The 24,462-nt window shown below is 39.8% G+C and overlaps 1 protein-coding gene across 1 annotated transcript in view; it reads right to left on the bottom strand.

The window, feature by feature from the left end:
• Positions 1 to 24,462, bottom strand: part of b3glcta (beta 3-glucosyltransferase a) — an 84,536-nt gene that overhangs the window by 42,841 nt on the left and 17,233 nt on the right. The window contains exon 3 of the mRNA XM_039781475.1: positions 4,974 to 5,013. Coding sequence (XP_039637409.1) covers positions 4,974 to 5,013 — 40 coding nt within the window. The remainder of the gene's footprint in view (positions 1 to 4,973; positions 5,014 to 24,462) is intronic.

Below are 24,462 nucleotides of genomic sequence, written 5' to 3'. Positions count from 1 at the left end.
GCCTTTTCAGGGAACAAGAAATGGGTAAACAATGTAAAGCTGTTCTGCAGCTATGGAGGTTGATCAAGCTTTGAAAGTTGGTGCTACCAATTCCCACAGGTGTTCCAACTTGTCTGGATTACTTACAACCCCCTCTGTTTGGATAAAAGTATTGTTGGAACACACTGTGGTACCGTACCCTCGTGAGCATTATTTGAACAGTATTGTACTGCAGAAAGTAGTGTGTTGCTATAAAAATGGCGGGAAAAAGGCAATTAACAATGGACGAGAGACAGACCATCATAACATTTAAGAATGTTGGTCTTTCCTACAGAGAAATTGCGAAGAAAGTCAAGGTGTCAGTTAGTACAGTATTCTTCACCATCAATAGGCACTTAGAAACTGGGGGAAACTCTGACAGGAAGAGGTCTGGCAGACCCAAAGCCACAACAGAATCAGAAGACAAGTTTCTGAGAGTCAACAGCTTGCGTGATAGGCGGCTCACAGGACAACAGCTTCAAGCACAGCTTAATAGTGGTCGTAATAAGCAAGTCTCAGTTTCAACTGTAAAGAGAAGACTTGGAGCTGCAGGTTTGACAGGTCGAGTTGCAGCAAGAAAGCCATTGCTAAGACGTCAGAATAAGAAAAAGAGGCTTGCCTGGGCTAAGAAACATCGTCAATGGACTACTGAAGACTGGAAGAAGGTGTTATGCACTGATGAATCAAAATTTGAAATTTTCAGTTCATCACGCAGGATTTTTGTACTCCGTCGAGTAGGCGAAAGGATGGTTCCTCAGTGTGTGTGACATCAACTGTCAAACATGGAGGAGGAAGCGTGATGGTCTGGGGCTGTTTTGCTGGATCCAGGGTCGGTGATTTGTACAGAGTGAAAGGCACCCTGAACCTAAACGGCTACCACAGCATTTTGCAGCGCCATGCAGTACCCTCTGGTATGCGCCTAGTTGGTCAGGAGTTCATCCTACAGCAAGATAATGACCCAAAACATAAGTCCAAGCTATGCCAGAACTACCTTAGCAAAAAAGAACAAGATAGTAAGCTTAAAAACATGGAGTGGCCAGCACAGTCACCAGACTTAAAGGACAATTCCGGCGCAAAACGAACCTCTTCAAAGCTCCAAACTCATTGGATTAGCATGAAAACATGTCCCAGAGAGCGACAGAGTAGGTACACATCAGTTAATAACCCCTAGGTTCGTTTTGCGCCGGAATTGTCCTTTAAAACCCATTGAGCTGGTTTGGGATGAACTGGACAGAAAAGTGAAAGCAAAGCAACCTATAAGTGCCACACATTTATGGGAACTTCTGCAACAGAGCTGGGAAGAACTTTCTGAAGAATATTTGATTATCATTGTAGAAAGAATGCCACGAGGGAGTTCAGCTGTTATATCTGCCAAAGGGGGCTACTTTGATGAGTCAAAAATTTAGAATACATTTTGGTTTATAAATTGATTCCATGATTTCTTTTTTAACTTCAATTATTTATTTGTTCTATTCTTTCATTTCAGAGTACAATAAGACATTGAACTGCATGAATTTCAATAAAAACCTGAAAAAATTGGGGTGTTCTAAAACTTTTGACCAGTAGTGTATATAGAAGGTCCGGGGTTCTAGTCCGACCTGGACGACTTTCCAGCAAGTCTTCCCCCTCTCTCTCCCCTTTCATATCTGGCTGTCCTTTCCATTATAAGGCTGAAATGACCCAACCCCCACCCACCTGATCTTAAACTAAAAACTTAAAGTTTAATTGAGAAAGTTCTTTGTATGCATTACTGTGCATCATCTACTGTGACTCTGCATATAAAACATCATTTTATCTATTCTACTTTTTCGTCTGTGAATTGACTGAATTGATTGGGCTCGACAGCCAAAGGCCTTCCAGGATTTGCATTATGTCTATTGTTTTTGCGATACAGCAGAGTATAACTTCATATAACTATAGTTTTGATAATGTATTGTGTAATATAAATTGATTTAGAGAAGAAGAAAGCGAACGATGCCGGTGTAATATTTCTTCATTTATGAACTAAATTTAATGGCCAATTGAAGAAGTGTTCTCCTGTCGGCTAACATTTATGCTGGTGCTGTGAAGAGACAATAGAGTGTGTGGAAAACAGACATCTTTTGATTGTGCTGGAGATTGTGTTACATTCAGTTGGGGCCCTGGGCACTGATGGAGAATGGTTTTAGCACTTATATTTTAACAATGCAGTTATGTTTGTTTTTTTTCCCCCAAACATTATCAGACAGGCCCAGAAACCATCTCATGTCCTCCATCCGTGTCAGCTCCTCCCCTCAGGCAGAGCGTACAGGCTTCCCCTGAGCAGGCTTGTTTCTCCCAACTCGTCACATACTGAGGTTTGGTCAGAGGCCCTCAGCGTCAGATACCAACGCACACGGCACCCTTTAGCGCCTGTATGGGTCGACCCGGGCAGAGCAACTGCTCGACTGTGGCGCTGGAAGAGGACATAGTAAGAAAGAGGGACAATGGTAGGGACTGAAACTCTGCATACGGAGGCAGGTTGGGGTAGTTATTAGGTCAAACACCACAGGACTTTCACCCAGGGGGCCCAGGGTATGTGTCCCATGTGTCACTTAAACATACATCTTTTAACCCCACCTATGATCTTTTCCTAACACCTAAGTGTTTTTACCCTGCATGTTGCAAAAAAGGCGCAGTGGGGTCCTGACCAAGCGTGGTGACAAATGACGTCATAGGGATAGCCAAAGCGTTAAAAAGTGATGCCAAGGGGGCCTAAAGTCTTCTGGTCTTATCTTATATTGTGGCTGGCTCAAACTATTTGTTTTCCATTTCTGTAGGGGATGTTCTCCAAGGTTTCAGCTCTCCGTGTTGTTGAGATGTAGCATGATGCGGTTTTTAAAACACTACATGCAGCACTATCTGGCCAGAGGACTCACACTGCTTTATGTAATCCAATAATGTAGATGTACAGTGTGTACATACTGTACATAATGCCTCAATTTATTCAGACGTAAATGAGAAATCATTCCATTTAGATCTGAAGATAAGAAGAAACGTTATTGTGATTATACTGCTGTACAAGACAACGATACAACGATACAACAACATTACGATGGCACTCTCAGTACTTAATGCACAGATAAACAATGATGCAAGCATGCATCAGCAGCATTTGGCACCCTGCATTCCCTCCAAAGAAACATTGTTTGAGTGATTATTTCCAATACCTTCTAAAAGGTCAGCAGCTCCTTTAAAATAAGCAAGCCAGTCGTTACTTTTGATGTTCGCTGTATTGTTAAAACAATAGAAAGCCAGAATTTCCTTTATCCATCTGAATTTCTGCCCACAAACAATACTCTCTGCAGGGGAGCGTAGCCTTTCTGGTGTGACAAAGGGAGTTACTATGGCGGTGCCAGATAGTGGAGCTCCATTTTTCGGATAACTGTCTGTTTGTATTTCCTCTCTGTGCTGAGGTGCCAAATGAGAGCATTATGGAGTTGCTTTTGTGTGCTTTTGCGTCTGTGGTGACCCAGTTGAATGAACAATAGGCAGAGGTCCAGATAAACTGGCTCCAAACTCCTCTGCAGGCTCCCAAAAAACATTTCTCAGATAGGGAAAGTTTGAGCCCCCTGTAGCATGAAATGCATGCATTAGATCTTTGTATTTGCTCAACTTATGAAATTCCTGGTTGCTGTCAAATCAATAAAGAGATATGGACTATATTTATGAAAAGGTCTGAGGAACTCTGAAGATTACATTTTCAAGGCAGGCATCAGAACAAAGCCATCCATTTCATTTAACAGCATTTAGTATTCAAATGTCAGACTCTCCAACCTTTTTTCATTTCAAAATTTACAATTCATGATTATATCAAGTAACAATGTATTTCAACCCTTTGAGCATACAGTTAATACTGAAAAATACTCAGTAATAGGTCTTCCCTTTGAATGTCATCCAACATTACAAATGAGTTCCTCTGATGCAGACGGATTTAAATATCAAACACAAAGACCAAAACATGACCCGTACTATAAATATCAGCTTTGAACACACAGGTACTATCAAAGACAGCAGCAATAGCATTGATATAAATGGATACAAATATGAATAGACATATGATATATTATAGTCTTGTTAAGTCCTGAGATTACAGTTTGAAAAATAAAATGTAATTATTAAGTATATATGGGGTATCAATAAAATACATCCTGGGTTCTGGGTACAGGTTATCGTATAAATAGATAACAACTATGTGTTTAATAGAGAAAGTTTTACTCTCACTTAATAAACATAAGATACAGTAGTTTTCTTAATGGGTTATTAGACATGGAAAGTCTTTTTATTAAAAAATGTTGAAAGCTTTTCATTGTTATGGTTCGCATTATTGTTGCTGGGGAACAAAACATCAAGCTAGAACGATGTGCATGTATAAAACGGTTTATGTCTTTGAAATGATGATAAAATATTGTAAAGAAAAAAAACGTAATGCAGTTTTGGGGTAATATCAATCGGTAAATCAAAGCTGACATTAGTAAAGACCTTCACCCAGAAATTAAATGTCTTGCAGTTTATTATTGGACAACATACAGTATAAAGAATAGCGTGGTGAACTATTTCCCCTTTCAGTCAAGTCAATATATCGTTATTTTATATTTATATTATTTTATTCATGTCATTTCTATAAAGTTCTCCTTTTCATTAGCTATTATAGCTTTTGCTAAAAATGACACAAAGGCTAAGCCCGTTGTATCCACACTGTAATTACCTAATATGTACTGGGTAATTACAAAAGTAAAAACAGTAATTTAGTTCAGGGTTCCTTCCAAATGTGTTATTGCTTACTCCTTGGCCTTTAGTAAGTATTCCATTCCAGAATACTGACACTGTACTGGATGGGCTGTAATCTAAAGGGCTATCCATTTAAGTTTTGCTTCTTTTTTTGTCATACTTTCCTACTTCTGCTTCTACTGAAATTAGAATAAAATAAGACTTACCCAGTTGATTGTTGTGGATGACATGCATATCATCTTGGCTCTAAAAAGAGAGAAAGACTTCAATAATTACAGCAACAAAAATATCTTTAAACACATCTTCAAATAATGACCTATATACATACACGTTTGTTTGTACAAAAGATGCAGAAACTGTCGGAAAACGGCTTGTGCGAAGATGCTTAGTTTCAGCTAAATACTCCATTGCATCTTCCTAATCACTAATTAAGACTTAGTGATACTAAATATGGAAAGCCCTAAGGGTTATTTGGTGTAATAATGGGTGATACCCCACATCATTAGTCCTTCCTAATTGTGTGGGTTTTGTGCCTGCAGCATTTAGGCTCTGCGCATTCGGCTCAATTAAGGCGTTCAACACTGTTCCACCACCAGAGCTGTCAGCGCACGTGGAAGACCACGGGGGGGGGGATGAGTAAATCAATCAAAAGATGAGCAAACTTTGAAGAGCTGTCTTTTACCTCCATCTTTCAGAGGAAACCTTTCAGTCGTGGGAGAAAGCGAGAACATGTGAGTTCCGGCTGTTTCCAGAAGTCTAGAGCAAGAATGGCAGAGTATTTATAGATAATGACAAACTGAGGCCTGTTTTGATTTATGACTTCCTCTAGACTAACAATCATTTTACTGGCAAGCTGTTGCAGCATTCAGAGAGCTTAACAAAGTCATAAATTCACTTTCAATGGGTGTGGTGCTGTGGTTACAGGGAATCACAGCAGTTTGGTGGCAGTTGTGTAGTAAACGTCTATATGCAACTCGCTATATCAGCACATTTGGAGGGCTGGCAATTTTCATACAGTAATAGAGAACAACCTATCAATTTCATGCCAATGAACACTTTCCTGAAAATGTCATGACTACAAATCATTATTATTATTTTTTTTGTTTCCTGCACTTCCTATCTTTCCTATTATATTCATCAAGTCCTGAATCGAGCGTTTGGACAAACATCGCACTGGCATATTTTTACATGTACAAATACAGTAATAGTAGAAAATTATGCACAGCGAGGATTCGTGCATATATGAGGCTTTCGATCTTCTCTTTTTTCCAGGTGATCAGAGTTAAAGGCAAATATATGCACAGGCAGACAAGATCATATCAGGGTGATTTAATTCAGTGGGTACAAGACATCAGCTTAATTGGACTCAGTAGCATTAGTCATGCCCGCAAGGTTTCTGTCTCATCTTATCACACACTACTCCTCTGAAATCATTTCCTCAGCTGAAGAGAGAGGGCACCTCAAGGAAAAAAAATGCATCTCATAAGGCAGGGGAATCTGATTCGTTATCAGATAATTACTCTTGTAAAATCTTTTCAACTTGGGAAAATATATTATAGCGACAGGCAAATACTCCTAAAACAAATTTGTCTGGATGAATATGGTAGTTGTGACAGAAAAGTGGCAGGTGCAAAGTTTTTTTACTCACTCTCCTCCAGCACAACTCAACTCTCAGGCAGCGAGGAAACAGAAAATCACTGTCAAACTAAATGAATCAAGACCTCCAGTGTGATTAATTAACTGGTCGGTGAACATTCCAGTTTGTGAGTGTGTGTGTGTGTGTGTGTGTGTGTGTGTGTGTGTAACTGTGCGTCTGTAATGTGTGCATGTGAGTCTACTACATGAATTTCCATGACCCTACTGTAGATAAGACCTAATGTTTGATGACAGGTTTTAATGAGACTTTAATGAGAAATCTCCAAATCTAGCCGAACTGTAGATACCCCGAGTCTGTTATACATCAATATGTAATGTTGTGCATGTTTCAGGAGCTCTTTCGTAATGAGCTGTTTTAATATAAAAGCTGTGTTTAGTCCCCAAAAAAGGCAGCCTTTCTCATTCATTTCATTTAGAGCACTATTTTTGGCACAGGCTGTCTCCTAATGCAGCTGCCACAGGCTCATCTGGCAATAGTTGAAGCTGGCTCAGCTTTTCCACAGCACGCATCATCCAGCAAGGCATTGCTTTGGTCAATCAGTTACATGCAAGTGCACATTCTTTGTACTGTAGATTACTTTTTACTGTTACTTATTACTGATTACGTGGCGATCACTGTGGAGGATAAAGTGTTGCTGGGATAACTTTACAAAGTTGTAAAATCTTGTCTTCCAGTATTTATACTTATTTTTTGCTTTCCTACATTTTTCATGGCCACTTTGCATTTACAAGTGATAATTTACACAAGATAGAGATTGAAATATCATGAAATGATGTCAAATTATCTTCATTCAGCCTAATCAATAGAAGTAAAACCCAAACAACACTAAATAACTTTTTTTTTAAGTTTTTGGTTTATTGACACTATTCTTATATATATATATATATATATATATATATATATATATATGTATGTTAGGGGGGGAATCACCAGAGGCCTCACGATACAATATCATCACGATACGATATTATTATCGCAATAATATCGTATCGTATTCTGCGATATATTGCAATGTATTACCTTTTTTCCAACTTCAAATTTTTCCCAATTTCAAATGATGTCCCCAAATGAAAATGTTGTCAACATCTGTTTTATCGAAAAAGACACATTTCTCTGTTTGTTCATCTCACTTCAATTTTATTGCTGCAAAATGGGATTGTCAAGCAGACAGACTGACCAAAATTGAAAAATAATGTACATTTCAGAATTTTACAAAAAAGGCCTTTTCAGGGAACAAGAAATGGGTTAACAATGTAAAGCTGTTCTGCAGAAATGGAGGTTGATCAAGCTTTGAAAGTTGGTGCTACCAATTCCCACAGGTGTTCCAACTTGTCTGGATTACTTACAACCCCCTCTGTTGGTATAAAAGTATTGTTGGAACACACTGTGGTACCGTACCCTCATGAGCATTATTTTAACAGTATTGTACTGCAGAAAGTAGTGTGTTGCTATAAAAATGGCGGGAAAAAGGCAATTAACAATGGAAGAGAGACAGACCATCATAACATTTAAGAATGTTGGTCTTTCCTACAGAGAAATTGAAGGTGTCAGTGAGTACAGTATTCTTCACCATCAAAAGGCACTTAGAAACTGGGGGAAACTCTGACAGGAAGAGGTCTGGCAGAACCAAAGCCACAACAGAATCAGAAGACAAGTTTCTGAGAGTCAACAGCTTGCGTGATAGGCAGCTCACAGGACAACAGCTTCAAGCACAGCTTAATAGTGGTCGTAATAAGCAAGTCTCAGTTTCAACTGTAAAGAGAAGACTTGGAGCTGCAGGTTTGACAGGTCGAGTTGCAGCAAGAAAGCCATTGTTAAGACGTCAGAATAAGAAAAAGAGGCTTGCCTGGGCTAAGAAACATTGTCAATGGACTACTGAAGACTGGAAGAAGGTGTTATGGACTGATGAATCAAAATTTGAAATCTTCGGTTCATCACGCAGGATTTTTGTACGCCGTCGAGTAGGCAAAAGGATGGTTCCTCAGTGTGTGTGACATCAACTGTCAAACATGGAGGAGGAAGCGTGATGGTCTGGGGCTGTTTCGCTGGATCCAGGGTCGGTGATTTGTACAGAGTGAAAGGCACCCTGAACCAAAATGGCTACCACAGCATTTTGCAGCGCCATGCAGTACCCTCTGGTATGCGCCTAGTTGGTCAGGAGTTCATCCTACAGCAAGATAATGACCCAAAACATAAGTCCAAGCTATGCCAGAACTACCTTAGCAAAAAAGAACAAGATGGTAAGCTTAAAAACATGGAGTGGCCAGCACAGTCACCAGACTTAAACCCCATTGAGCTGGTTTGGGATGAACTGGACAGAAAAGTGAATGCAAAGCAACCTACAAGTGCCACACATTTATGGGAACTTCTGCAACAGAGTTGGGAAGAACTTTCTGAAGAATATTTGATTATCATTGTAGAAAGAATGCTACGAGTGTGTTCAGCTGTTATATCTGCCAAAGGGGGCTACTTTGATGAGTCAAAAATTTAGAATACATTTTGGTTTATAAATTGATTCGATGATTTATTTTTTAACTTAAATTGTTCATTTGTTCTATTCTTTCATTTCAGAGTACAATAAGACACTGAACTGCATGAATTTCAATAAAAACCTGGAAAAATTGTTGAAAAAACAACCTGTTTACAACAAGATTAATGTTCCAAAAATGTACATGGTCAAAAATACTTATTGGACCTTTAACAAAATACTTTTCTTTTTTTAAATCCATCTCCTTGGCCACACTCCAAAAATCCCTGCAGTTGAGTGACACCAGGGCTACAAATCGTTCTCTGGTAAATGATCCAATATTCTGCGGAAGAGTGAACTCCGATCAAGTCGAACATCATTTTTGCAATTATCGAGAGATGAATTATTGTTAGCTCACAGAACTCGTCTCTTTTTGGCCTTCTATGCTTCTGCATGCAGGTAACGCTCTCTTTAATCCCATCTGACAGCCGGCTGTCAGCCATTTGCAGCGGGAATCAGACACCCATAGGTGTTAAAAAGGAATTGCTAGGAGTCTACACTGACTATCTAAAAGGGGTAAGTTTCACCATGCCTCGAGCGCTTTTGGTCAGTGGCACCTCAGCACTGTTGCAGACAGACAGAAAGATTGTGCCTCATCTAGTTTAACCTCAGAACTACAGAAGCACGGCGGCTAAGGTTTTCTCGGCTGAGGTGTACATGGGTAAACTCCTTGAGAGCGATGCACAACCTACTTAATGGGATTGTTATGTAATAAAGGACACCCGCAAAGCCAACCCTTTGAGGCCTGTCTTTGATTTAGAGGCTCTTCACATACACACACGGCAGAGCTCCTGCCCCCTGCTACATCTCTCACTCCCTAGGGCACAGACGCTCCACTCATGTCAGTGACCCGTCAGGTCCCATTAGCTTTCTGTTCACTGATGGGAGGCATGATTCAAGGTTGCAGGATTGTCTGATATTTGACATGTGAGGAAAATGTGGCTGGCTGTCTAGAAAGACTTTGAGCACTTTACGTACCTGAGGACACCATTATTCATGTTTCCCCCTCCACATTTACATTAACTGAGGACCAAATGATTTGTCGGTAAAATGCAAATTGCCAGCTTCATTTTGAGGATGCTTTCAGATCTACTGAGCGGTTTAAGAATAAAAATGCCTTTTGCATTGCTCCTCCATGTCATGGTGCCAAACGAACTGACAGATTAAAATTTTATTCAATAGTAGCAAGCAAAAGCTCTTAATGTGTGATGACGTAAAGACTTGGACTGTCTGCTGCCTTTGAACGTCAGCAGGCAATTCTTTCCAGATTTTCTTCATAGCCTTTTTCTGCATTCTGTTGACTTCAATTGGAAATTAGGAGGGGAAAAGTTAAACTGTTAATGATAATAACCATTCCCCCCATGTGCATGATGATGTGTCCAACAGTAACTTTTAGAAGTCAATTTCAACCTGGCAACCAAGGACCTCTGTAACTGACCTTTCACTAAGGCCTATCAAGCCTGGCTTTGCCTCCTCTTCTCACACATCATCAAATATGCAGTTTACAAAGATTACAGTGGCAGATAGAATGAGTCTGGCCACTCTCCATTGACAAGTGTTAACTTCCTTGAAGGCAGGTACTCTGTTGAAGTTTAAAACTATTGGATCTGCCCAGAGCCACTCTGGATCTGCCAGAACCAATCGCTAACGTTTGTTCGTGACGTATGTCATGCACCTGTGCAACAGGAGGGGAGACCGACAACATTCGGCTTTTATTTAGCATTAGCATCGCTAGCGTTAGCCTTAGCCAACTCCTTCACCGCTAATGGAGCGAGCTGGAAAATCAAACTGTTCCCGAACCCCGTGGGGAGGAGGGCCACAACATCATGGCCACCGACACAACGCAGCAAAGATTGTTCTTGCTCAGGCTTTGACTTCTGGATATTCGGCAGCGTTGTCACAACGGACCGAATGGCTTCGCTCGCATCTTTCTAGCACATCCTCAACGTCATCGTTCTCAGCCACTCCCTCTGTTCGCTGATTGGACCACCAAATATTTGGCCGGAGAAAACCCAAGAATATACCGCGAACCCAGACAGAGTACTGAAGGGAAATGAAAACTGAGCGGAAGTATGTAGGAGGGCGGAGCCAGGCTACACTGTTCTGGCATGTGGAGCCAAAGTTTGACAGACCTGCCGGGCCTAGGTAGTTACGGTTGCTAAGCTATGATTGAACAATCTCAGTTCAGGGGATGGATTTATATAATTGGATGGTATCCATAGCAACAAGCATCATCCTGTCCCCCGTGATGTGTGTTGAGCGTCTAAAGTAGGGCTGGGCGATATAGAGAAAATCATATATGACGATATTCTTGACCAAATACCTTGATGTCGATATTGCAACAATATTGTATGGTTGACTATTGGTGCTTTAAAAAAAATGTTATTTACACAATGAGATTTTTGATAAATAATCTCCAGAAATGATTTAATGACTAAGTGGGTAAAGGTAAATAATAGAACAGCTAGAACAGTCTGGTAAGTTCATCACGTAAGGGATAATCACCTCAAGGCAGGGCAATAAACAGTTTGATATGCCCGGCTTGTGAACGGATAACCTGTCATTCCAGGGCCCCGTCTTCAATTGTAAGCCGCTCCTCATCTGTCAGATCTCGGAAACGGGTACCCTGGGCCTTGTCTTTTTCTTTTGTCATGTCATCCTCGTCGCTCTTCAACCAGTCCTCAAATGTCTTCCCTACTCCAAATATATTAAAATTGACAATGAATTTGTCCATTTTAAAGACACTGTAATATTTAGAACTAGCCTACAGAGAATAATGTTAGCTCAACTGTAGCTCAACTGTAGCTAACGTTAATAGTTTCTATAGCAACCACACAAGGCTGCATCTGATCACTAACGTTAGTTTAATAAGGTAGTTGCTACATTGTATCTCGCTTGCAAAACTATGTATCGACTGACCCTCCAATAGCTTTCAGACACATTTTAGAAACTTTTTTTAAACAAGGTTTATTTTTACAATGGACCTCATGTTTGAAATTTCTGTGATAGAAAAAAAAATACAAGCGGCGTATTGATCTACTATTTGATGACGCTGTACTCAGTCAGCGGGCAATACACAGCGGGCAATATGCCGGGTTAATGCCCTCCTCCCAGCCAATCAGAATCAAGCATTCTTAAACGAAGTAGAATAATTTACTGTAATGCAGCCTTTAAAACCAGGAAAAGACAACACTTACCATATTACGATATCCAAAATCTAAGACGATAACTAGTCTCATATCACGATATCGATATAACATCGATATATTTCCCAGCCCTACCCTAGAGCACTTTGAGTGTCTATGATAAAGCGCTATATAAAATAAATAACAAATTATTATTATTAGTAAAGTAGGTAGCAATGAACACTGAAGTAGGCCACTATTACCCATCTAAATTATGTTATATCTATGAGTTAAAGGTTTGTGTATGTGTTCTATGTTTGTGTGGCGTGAAGGGGCTACAACTTACATTTCATTGGGATATAAATAAATGAAACTTGTAAACAACTTCAAATGGCACACTTTTTTCCTTTAAGATGCCTTTCTTTTTTCCCCTCTCTCTTTGTATACCAGACTACAATGGACACTTGGATTTGATTTTCAAATCGGGAATATAAAAGTGAGAGTGACTAATGTTGCTGGATTTAAATTTCACATTTGCAAGGTAATGTAATCAGCGGGATAAATTACAATCGGCTGAATATTTAACTCCTGCAAGCCTGGTTTAATCTACAGTGCAAATCTGTCTGCAGACGCAAGGCAAATCTGGAAAAAAAGGCTCTTTGCTGTCCAGAATGTAGTTGTTTGCCAGGATATTGCCAGATTTCTTTTTTTCTTTAAGATTATTTTTTGGGCATTTTAGGCCTTTATTTATAGGACAGCTGAAGACATGAAAGGTTTGAGAGAAAGGTAAGCTCATTTTGTTGAGTACAGTTTTGGTGAGTTCTTGTATAGTGCACCTGTTGCAAAATGCTTTCTACCTCCTGTAAAATGTTGTAGCTGCCTTCTCTTGGTCATCAGCCACGTCACTCTAAGGCCGGCTACACACTGGCTGCGTGGTGTGAGCGTGGCGTTTCCGTTGCGTGTCAGTTGTGTGGCGGCTGCGTGGCATTTTCTGTCTTTACACACCAGAAACGTGTCTGCTGCTGCTGCTAGCCTTGTCTGGACACATGGATGTTTCCCATTGATTACTGAACTCAAGCAGTAGTATACTTCATGTTAAACATAAATATATACTGATCTGATTACAGCAAAGACAACATCAGTAGTATTGATGGCAAAATAGGCTAGAGAATATTTCTTTTTGTATTGACAGGTGCAATATTTGAAAATACATTTTTTTTTTATTTCATTTTATATCTGCATGTATGTCAAAAGCTACAGACTTTCAAACATCAAAATGTCATTTATTAATATGTATTTGTGTCAAAATGACAAACATCTTTTCCTATTCTATTTTTCCTGGAAACGCTTCCAACACGCTTGCGTGTCACATGAAAAATAGGCCTTGGTTCTATTTCTAGCATGAGCCGTGCGTGTCATGCAGGCAGTGTGCACGCTCTAACCTGTTAACATGGGAGCCGAAATAAAAACAGACACGCCACGCAGCAAAATTCTTTTTCAACAATGGAAGCATAGGTTACTCAGAGCGTGTGGTGTATTATTTCTGTTTCTTTAAAGGTGCCCTGCCATACAAAACCGTTTTTACTTGCATTTTTTGAAATATGTTAGGTCCATATGTGTTTGTGTTATGTGGTGAATGTGAAAATGAACTGCTACCTCCTCTGTCAGCTCTAGCCACTGAAAAGAAATAAGCAGAGAAATCAGGCCAATTACAAAAGCTGGTCAGTCTGACATCATATTGCCTGAGCTCATTACTATTCATGAGCTCGCCCAGTTGGGCTGGGTAAAGGATTCTGACAGCCAGGCTCTCATTGGCTAGCTGTTAGCCAATCAGATTCAAACAGCTTAGTCTGTTGAATATTAATGAGAACTGGCAGAAATCGAGCTGACTCTTCCTGTAGGCTTTCTATACCACGCTAGAATGGCTTGAAACAAGGTAACCAAGGCATTTTTTCCACAAAAAAATCTTACAGAGTCCATGGTAGACCTTCAGACATTACCACAAAGTAATGATATACATGTGGCAGGTCACCTTTAAAAGTTTCTACTTCTCTTTACCTCAGGTCTACTTGTGTCAGTATCAATACCAGTCGTGTGTGTTATTCTATAAAGTTGATAGGTTAGTATTGGTATGTAATGTATAGGTTTCATCCTCTCACACAGTTCAGCAGGGACACTCAGTCAGAAGACTGTACTCCGAGGGATTCAGCTTTGTTTTGCTAAGCACAGAAAAAAAAAACTGTTGCCAACAGAAGCGACCAGACCGTACAAAATTGTTGACCGTGGTCCAAATCTGGTTGCCTGGGACAACGGGGCAACCGTTACAATCAAGCCCTGCTGTGGAAGTAATTTAGTTTCACAGTATGCTCCCTGGCCTCCACATAAGATGGCTGATGGATATTTTTTACCGGATTTTAGACATAAAACGTTTTGGTTACAAATGAAAACTTTACTCAGCTTTCTGGACTATAGCTCAGTATTTTGGTTTACTTGAGCGGTTTGCAATCTCAACCTGTATCTGTTTATGATCACTCAAACTGATCACTCCAACTCAAAAGAAACTAATAGCAAACACTCAAAGTAAATTAAATTAGTTGGCACAAGAGAAGTTGTTTCCAAAACATTTTTTTTTAATTAAGGGTGGTTAGTGCCAACAGAAAAAAACTAATCATTTCAGTTTGAATACTAATTTAAATGAAATTGGTTTGCTTTGCTGATACAGCATACATACAGTATCTGCTCTGTAAATAACTTGTCCTGCGTTTTCCTTTAAGAGGGCGCCTCTCCCCGTAGTTTTGCACTAATATGACATGATACCGTTCTGATAATCTGTCTACGTCGACACCTTATTTGATACGTCAAATCTTTCATAAAGCAGTAACGTCAGCGTTCTGTCGCAGACTGAACAGACGGACACACTGCCAGCAGCCAGCAGCCAACACTACAACCTCAACTTTTTTTCTTCCTTTTAATAATCCCATTAATATTTGTGTTGACTGCAAAAAGGGACTGTACTGATATCGCGAGATAACTTCACCTCAACCAGTAATATCGCTAGAGGTTATTAATTAATCAAATAATCGTTGCATCGAATCGTGGACATGGACGATGCTGCATCGATAATCGGCAGGTTCATAATCGATTATTTCTGTTTACAATTTAATATAGGCCTAACAACATTTCTGTTTACATAGTCTGTTATGTTTTGCACATTCAGGAAGTGCCATGTGCTCAGTGCTGTAGTTTTATGCATCCAATGTATTTAGTATTAGAGCACTGCAGAATGTTTGGTTTTTGAAGCTTGAAAAGCTATGAATTAAATATCCTAAATGGCTTTAATAGGAAAATGTATTTTACGCATAGCGAAGCATTGAGATATCGAATCGAAGACATGATAATCGTAATCGAATAGAAAGACCAGTGAAGATTCACACCTCTAAATATCGCCACGTTATCGCCAGATCTTATCACACCTCTAGCATTTCTGTTAAAGGTATGCCATTTATATGAATTGTAACTGTACCGCTTCAGAAGGAACACAGCCAAGTACACAGTTTATAACTTGTTAACACCTTCTGCTAGTTTTTGCTATATATAGCTTGAATATTAAAAATTCTGACTTTTGCAACTCTAGCCTTATCCAAATAATATGGTTCCAGAAAAAGATAATGATAATGGATGCAGGCGAGTGTGTACGGCTGATAAGCACAGCTTTTGTCCAGTTGCAGTGGAATCTCCAGGTGCACACTGGCAGCATTCATGCAGATTTGTAATGACAGAAAGATTTTTTTTTTTTCTGCTGAGATAAGGTCACTGCAGAAGAGTTGAGGCAGTGATTCTGACATCACTCACATATCACTCCTTGAGTTTTATTTTCTGCCCAACAACTGCTCAAGGTAATGAGATGCTGGAGAATAAGAAAAGCTTGTATGCGTGTAGTGACAGCTATTTAGGCAGCACAGATGAAAGCTCGAAAACAAATCTTTGCAAAATGATGATTGACAGAAAGCATGCCAACCTGCAAACAACAGAGAAGATGGTATTCTCCAGTTAGACGTGATGACTTTAATGGAGTGTGTCGTGAAGGAAGGCAGCAGCTATTTTCCTTCAAGACTGGTCATTATGCCAACAACAGAATGACATTTACGATTCAGTGCAATCTATACAGAGCTGAAGATCTCTGCTCTTCAAAAAACAAAGGGTGGCAAATAAGAAGTGTATGTCTCTTATGTGGATTACAAGTTTACACTAGTGTTATTCTGGCATAATTTGGAATTGAAATACATGTGCCGTTCCTGTCACCTCCTGCACAGCCTTGGAAGGTCCAGTGTGTAACGTGTTTAGTTGTTCATTATCAAAATCTGTGTTGCCCGTTCACCAACTTGTCCTTTTTCATGAATATTTACCTCCACCATCAATTCCTAGTATTCCTATTGGCTTGAAATTTTACATTTGCAATTGCATGAACTGGGGTAGACGCTCCATATTCATGCTCCATCTTGAAATATGTTAGGCGGTAAGGGACATACAGGACGTACTGCTCCGCCTTTCGCGTTTTCGCTGTCACATGATAAACTTACAGGTGCTGCTAATTAGAGGTCGACCGATAGTGGATTTTACCGATACAGATAGCTAGGTTGGGCCGTATTTGCCGATAACCGATTAATCGACCGATAGTATTTAGAATTGATAATGGATAAAACAGTTGACAAAATACATAAATTTTTTTTAAAAAAGTCCAGACGCTTTTGCCAATAATCAAAATAATAATGTCATATTTATTGATATTACACCCACAGCAATGCTACACAAGCATGTGTGTTGTCTAAAACAGTTCTCCTACATATTTAGAGTCATCCAGTGCAAAAATATATATATATATATATAAATAAATGTGGATAACGTTAGTGATAGCGACATGCTTGCTACAGTCGCATTTCTAGAGATGAATCGGCGAAAACACGTTTTATTTCAATGAGTCACTTTGTTTTAACGCCGCTGGGCGCTCCCTCTCTCCAGTCTCTCTCTATCTCGCGCCACCATATAACGCTACCGTGCTTTTGGGCAGTTGTTGATGCTCCTCCGCTGAGGATTTTAAAATGAATGCGCTGTAGATTCTACACATCTCAATTCTCCAGCGGAAGCCACTAGACGGATCGTGGACGATTTGGGTCGGACTTGCGTTTATTTTTGTCAGTGTTTAACCGCTTGAGGTAAGTTAGCCTACTAATAATGTTTAGCGTCATCTCAGCCTCGAAAGCAAACAAACATACTGTTGTGCTGTTCTTTCTCTACTAATGCAGCCATCTATTCAAAAAATTAATAACTTTATAATGATATGACAAAATGTACTGTATACATACCTTTTTGCTGTCAATGCTTTAAACGTAGGCCTGTCACGATAGTCAATAAATCAATTAATCGCACGATAAAAAAAATGAGCTCGATAATTTTTCCGGCCGCGATAATTTCCATTTGCATGCTTGTTTGTTTTTCTCGTCTCTCTCTACCAGAGAGACTGGAGGACCACTCTCGGTTCCTTAGCGTAACGAGGAGTGAACCCTCTTGTCAGTCGCATGGTCTTTGGGAAGTGGGACTCCTGGCGGAGAGAGAGACAGAGACAGAAAACGCTAGTTGAGAGTTGGGGCAGGGTTTCCGCAGGCACTATCGCTAAGGGGCGCCCAAAAACTAAACACGATATATGAGCGATATCAACCGTGTTACTCGGCGTCCTGTTTTCTCCCTTTCATTTCAAACCACACAGCTGACAACCTGCAGGTGGAGGCGGTGGAGACAGGCTCAGACATACACGCGGTTTCAGGAAAGTGGCTGCATGTGTTCGACAATGTACAGAACATTAAAGTGATGGTTCGGAGTAATTTCACCCTAGGGTCCTTTGCACCATGATCTCGAGCCAAACACCCCCCCAGAAGCTTTTTTCACCTGGGTCGAACATTGGGAGCGTTAGCGTAGCGTAGCGTTATCAGCTGAATAGCTTAGCGCAGAGGCTAATGGATCCGAAGTGTCTCTTAACATTACCCGACTAATAATGCCCGAAATGATACCAAACGTCTAAAGTAGTACAAATAGGTTATGCACATAAAACGATGGATTGTAAAATTTGTAAGTACACCAGAAGTTTATGTAAATAACACTTGCCTGCTGGCTTCTGCTCTCTGCTGCTGCTGCTGCTGCTGTTACTACCGGGCAGTAAGAGTGCTTAGGGACATCTACAAATTACAACACCGAAAAGAGATGCAACAAAAATATTTATTAATTTAATGATTAAATAAGGTAATGTCTCCAAACTTGCTAGTTATACTACAGCACTTACTTTAAAAAATAAGTTAAATAAAAAAATATTTTTGTTGCATCTCTTTTCGGTGTCGTAATTTGTAGATGTCCCTAAGCACTCGTCTTACAGCAGCAACAACAAAAGCAGAGAGCAGAAGCCAGCAGTTAAGTGTTATTTACATAAACTTCTGGTGTAAAATTTACAATCCATCGCTTTTATGAGAGCATAACCTATATATACTAGTGTAGACCTTTAGTATCATTTCGGCACTATTAGTTGTAATGTTAAAAATATACGAATCCATTACTTCTGCGTAAATATTTCACGGTAACGCTACTCTACGCTACGCTAACTCTCCCATTGTTAGACCCAGGTGAAAAAAGCTTCTGGGGGGGTGTTTGGCTCGAGGTCATGGTGCAAAGGACCCTAGGGTGAAATTACTCCGAACCATCACTTTAACGGTACAAGCCTACAGCTGTCCGCGGACACAGAGTGTGGAAAGTATGTCAGAGGTGTGTGTGTGTGTGTGTGTGTGTGTGTGTGTGTGTCGGCCCGCCCCCACGAAGCTCCGACCTGCAGAGGAGCAGAAGCCGCACCTTCGCCAAAATGAAGACTGAAAAAGAGAACTATTTTGGTACAAACATTTACTCGCCGTGTGGCAGATAGCCATATAGATAGATTATATTTATTAATTATATATTATTTATTTAATATTTAGTGTTAAATAATTGTAAAATGTAGTACAGAGTCTGTAGTCTATCGCACAAACACTCGAGGAATGCAGCAAACTTTTGACAGCCAGTAGGCTATGAATTGCCTGGGAGAACATGCGTGTCACAAACGGCAATTCCACAACTGTACATCAGCGTGAAAGACGACATACTAAAGGAGATCAAAGACATATTGTGGATATTTAAAATGTCTTCCAGTTCCAGTGTTAAATATTCTTTAGAAATAAAAGTGTATTGATCTTTGAAAAAGTGTACCTGCATTATTATGCCATTATCATTAGATGCAAATTGGTCTCTCAACGACAATATTATCGTTTATTGCAATAATTTCTGGGACAATTTATCGTCCAGCAAAATTTGTTATCGTGACAGGCCTATTTAAACGCGCATCTGATGTCAGCCTTCTCCGCACAGCATGTGCTCTCCGTGCAGCGCGCAGTAACACGTGTCGAAAATAAACACCACGAGGCATCAGTGATGTTTTATTTAGCCTCTAGAGGCCGCTATTGTAATGCATGATGCCAGCAGACCTTTCTCAGCTCTCGTGTACTGTGTAATGAATGACAGCAACGGACGCAACCAGGAAAAACTATCGGTATGGATTTTTGCCGATAACGATAGTTCCACCAATCAACTATCGGTGCTGATGAATCGGCAAAACCGATGAATCGGTCGACCTCTACTGCTAATGCTGCTAATGGGTATCGTAGCTCCCGGCCCCAGCAAATTTGAAGAAGCAAACATGGAGGACCACACGTATATAAAATCCAAATTTCAGGAACAGGAGTCTTCTTCTTCGCCCAGAAAAAGAAAATTGAAACGAGCAAAAGACCGTCTTTTTGAAGCGTGAAGGCTACCGTAGCTGTAATACCTACTTTGAACTACGTGGTGCGAGAGAGTTGATATATGATCTCAACGCTAGATGAGAGAAATTTCTACACAATGGACCAATATGAAGCTACCATTTAACCTGGAAAACACATGAAATAACTCAATGACCAGAGGTGTCAAGTAACGAAGTACAAATAATTCGTTACCTTACTTAAGTAGAAATTTTGGGTATCTATACTTTACTGGAGTAATTATTTTACAGCAGACTTTTTACTTCTACTCTTTACATTTTCACGCAATTATCTGTACTTTCTACTCCTTATTGATAGGTTTGGTATGTGTGCATGCAAATGTTTGAATGTATCTTATCTATTCTAAGGAGTTTCTAGAGACCAGTCAGTTTAAGATGATATGGTCTCATAGTGAAGCCTAGCTTAGAATGTGTGAATCTATTATGAGTTTGGGTACAACTTTCACACAGAGGAAAAAATAGCCTCGTTACTCATATTTCAGTTCTGCTTGTTTTCATTCTGGCTTGTCATCGTTCAAAAAAAACACACACACAAAAAAAGTTCTTTAATGTCGCCTTGTGCTCCTTTTTTTTTATAAACTTTTTATTGTTTTATATTTTTGAACATACAGAACAGACAAATACAATTGAACAAGGTGCTTCCTTTTTTTGTGGAGGTGGGGTAGTGCACTATAGGCCTCTGTGTGGCCTAAGCTTTTGTCCTTTTACCCCTTACATTACTTTGACTTTTATACTTTAAGTAGTTTTGAAACCAGTACTTTTACACTTTTACTTGAGTAAAAAGCTTGAGTTGATACTTCAACATCTACAGAGGTCTTTTCAAACCCTAGTATCTATACTTCTACTTGAGTAATGAATGTGAATACTTTTGACACCTCTGTCAATGACTCACAAAGATCAGCACTTTCAATTGCTTCTGCTGTACTGGTTGTGTTCTTATGTGTGTCGTATGACTGGTTTTTGCTTTTTCCCCAACATCTAGGAACATTGTCTGAAGGCAAAGTCGCCCCTTTCAGAATAAATCTTCCGGTTGTGGCGCTGCAATTTCTTTTAAAAGTGTCCTCATGCGTCTTGAGATGACCCGAATGGTGGCAGAGTGACAGGAACATTAACAAGTTGAAGTTATTCATTGGCTTTGCAGGACCCTCAGCAGGAAGTTTCTAAATAATTCATTAGTGTCGTCCTCGTGCATCCTCTCACTGTTTGGAGTCCTCTGAGTGCATGAGATCAAGGCACTTCTGCTCACATTAGCAAACTTGTAGTAGACTTGTTGTTTAGGCTTGAAGCCCTGAAGCAGCAGATAATCACGCCATGGTACCTGTGCTTGTCTTCGTCAACTACTCCAAGTCAGTCTAAGTTCAAACTGATGACAGTCATCAGAAGCTCCAGGCGGTCTTTAAAAGGAGGAGGGGGAGAGGATGCTAAAACATGTTCTGTATGCAAGCCACGGAGAGACAACCACTGAAAATTACTGCTGCAACCACGTGTCCTGCTTTACATATCATAAGCCTTTTGTAGCAATGTTATTGATCAAACAAAGCTTGTAACGTTTCAAATCCTGCCTGCAAACTGAGACGGATGATCATCTTTTCCTCCACCGTAAGGGAGCAAACAATAAGCCGCAGAATCACACTGAAAACATATTTATCACTTTTACAGACATGTTGTTGAAAGACTTCTGAGATCAGTGTTACCCATCACACACACACACACACACACACACACACACACACACACACACACACACACACACACACACACACACACACAGTCAAAAGTTTTAGAACACCCCAATTTTTCCAGGTTTTTTATTAAAATTCATGCAGTTCAATGTCTTATTGTACTCTGAAATGAAAGAATAGAACAATTTAAGTTAAAAAAAGAAATCATGGGGGGCGGCCTCTAGCTCACCCAGTAAGAGCGTACGCCCCGTGTTGGCTGAGTCCTGCAGCGGCGCAGGGTTTGAGTCTGCCTGCTGCCCTTTGCTGTGTGTCCCCCCCATCTCTCTCCCCCTTTCATATCTGTACACTTTCAAATAAAGGGAAAAGCCCCCAAAAAATAATCAAAAAATAAAAAATCATGGAATCAATTTATAAATCAAAATGTATTCAAAATTTTTGACTCATCAAAGTAGCCCCCTTTGGCAGATATAACAGCTGAACACACTCATGGCATTCTTTCTACAATGATAATCAAATATTCTTCAGAAAGTTCTTCCCAACTCTGTTGCAGAAGTTCCCATAAATGTGTGGCACTTGTAGGTTGCTTTGCTTTCACTTTTCTGTCCAGTTCATCCCAAACCAGCTCAATGGGGTTTAAGTCTGGTGACAGTGCTGGCCACTCCATGTTTTTAAGCTTACCATCTTGTTCTTTTTCCCTAAGGTAGTTAATTATCTTGCTGTAGGATGAACCACTGACCAACTAGGCGCATACCAGAGGGTACTGCATGGCGCTGCAAAATGCTGTGGTAGCCGTTTAGGTTCAGGGTGCCTTTCACTCTGTACAAATCACCGACCCTGGATCCAGCAAAACAGCCCCAGACCATCACGCTTCCTCCTCCATGTTTGACAGTTGATGTCACACACACTGAGGAACCATCCTTTCGCCTACTCGACAGCGTACAAAAATCCTGCGTGATGAACCGAAGATTTCAAATTTTGATTCATCAGTCCATAACACCTTCTTCCAGTCTTCAGTAATCCATTGACGATGTTTCTTAGCCCAGGCAAGCCTCTTTTTCTTATTCTGACGTCTTAGCAATGGCTTTCTTGCTGCAACTCAACCTGTCAAACCTGCAGCTCCAAGTCTTCTCTTTACAGTTGAAACTGAGACTTGCTTATTACGACCACTATTAAGCTGTGCTTGAAGCTGTTGTCCTGTGAGCCGCCTATCACGCAAGCTGTTGACTCTCAGAAACTTGTCTTCTGATTCTGTTGTGGCTTTGGGTCTGCCAGACCTCTTCCTGTCAGAGTTTCCCCCAGTTTCTAAGTGCCTTTTGATGGTGAAGAATACTGTACTCACTGACACCCTCAATTTCTCTGTAGGAAAGACCAACATTCTTAAGTGTTATGATGGTCTGTCTCTCTTCCATTGTTAATTGCCTTTTTCCCGCCATTTTTATGGCAACACACTACTTTCTGTAGTACAATACTGTTCAAATAATGCTCATGAGGGTACGGTACCACAGTGTGTTCCAACAATACTTTTATACAAACAGAGGGGGTTGTAAGTAATCTCCGTTGCTGCAGAACAGCTTTACGTTGTTTAGAGGCAACCGCTCTTTTTCAGCAGTTGCTCCCAAATTATGGAATGATTTACCACCGCACATTAAAGTTGTGCCCACCCTCCACACCTTTAAATCTCGTTTAAAAACATATTTTTACTCCCTGGCTTTTGATTCACCATAAGAGCTACTGTGGTCTTTGTTGTCGCTGTCATTGTTGATGTGTTTTTTGTTTTGTTTTGTTTTATATTTTTATCTCTGTAAAGCACTTTGGAACCTTGTTGTTTGCTTAAATTGTGCTATATAAATAAAGTGGATTGGATTACCCATTTCTTGTTCCCTGAAAAAGGCCTTTTTGTAAAATACTGAAATGTACATTATTTTTCAGTTTTGGGTAACCTTACTTTTTTTTTTTTTTTTAACCTCAGGCAGTTCACGACTTACCTTTGTACCATTTCAAGCTATTCATTGGAATTGAACTGCTAAAATTTCAATAAAAAAACAAAACTTTTGACCGGTAGTGTATATATATATAAAAATACTATAAATCTCATCTTCTCAGAAGCCATGTAGATAAGTACAGCCATTTATTAAAATGATAAACACAAAAAAAGCCACTAGTCCGTAATTTTAGGCTGCAACAATCACAATGAAGCTCTGCAAGACTGTGCCAAAACTGTTCCTGTGAGTCGATTTTTTTATAAAATCCAGTGACTGACTGAAAGATAGAAAATATGCAATAAAGCAATCAATCAATCTATACTTTAGAAAAAGAAAAGACAATTGCTGGATATAATATAAAGATTGACTCTTTCGTTGTAAAAGGGTTAAATCATCAAAACACCAACTTGGTCTTCAAAATGAAAGGGTGTGTAGCATACTCTGTGTTTAGGCCAGCGTGACGTAGTCAAACTATCATTTAGTCAGAACTACATTAATACTGTATGTTTCTAAACAACTCGGCACAGTTGAACGAAATATCAAGTTTGGTGAGTGCAACAGCTGAGGAACTTTATGGCTGTTGGCCACTCAAGTTCCTAAGAACCAAATCTCAAATATTTACCTCACAAAACACTTTATATATCTAAACATCTTTGTTACCATGGATTGGAGAGACATATTTTTTTGGATTGGCTTCGTCCAAAACACTACAAATAATTCATTATTGATCTGGATCTTAGATATGCATTGTGTTGTCTATGAACAATAATTGCTGATTTGTTGTAACAAATTGGCTTTAAGCTACACTGACAAGCCCCCACGTACAGTAGATTG

This window comes from Perca fluviatilis, chromosome 2 (genome assembly GCF_010015445.1).
Source record: "Perca fluviatilis chromosome 2, GENO_Pfluv_1.0, whole genome shotgun sequence".
NCBI classification, from domain to species: Eukaryota; Metazoa; Chordata; class Actinopteri; order Perciformes; family Percidae; genus Perca; species Perca fluviatilis.
The sequence above is the reverse complement of the archived record's forward strand: the minus strand, read 5'-3'. Positions and strand labels throughout refer to the sequence as shown.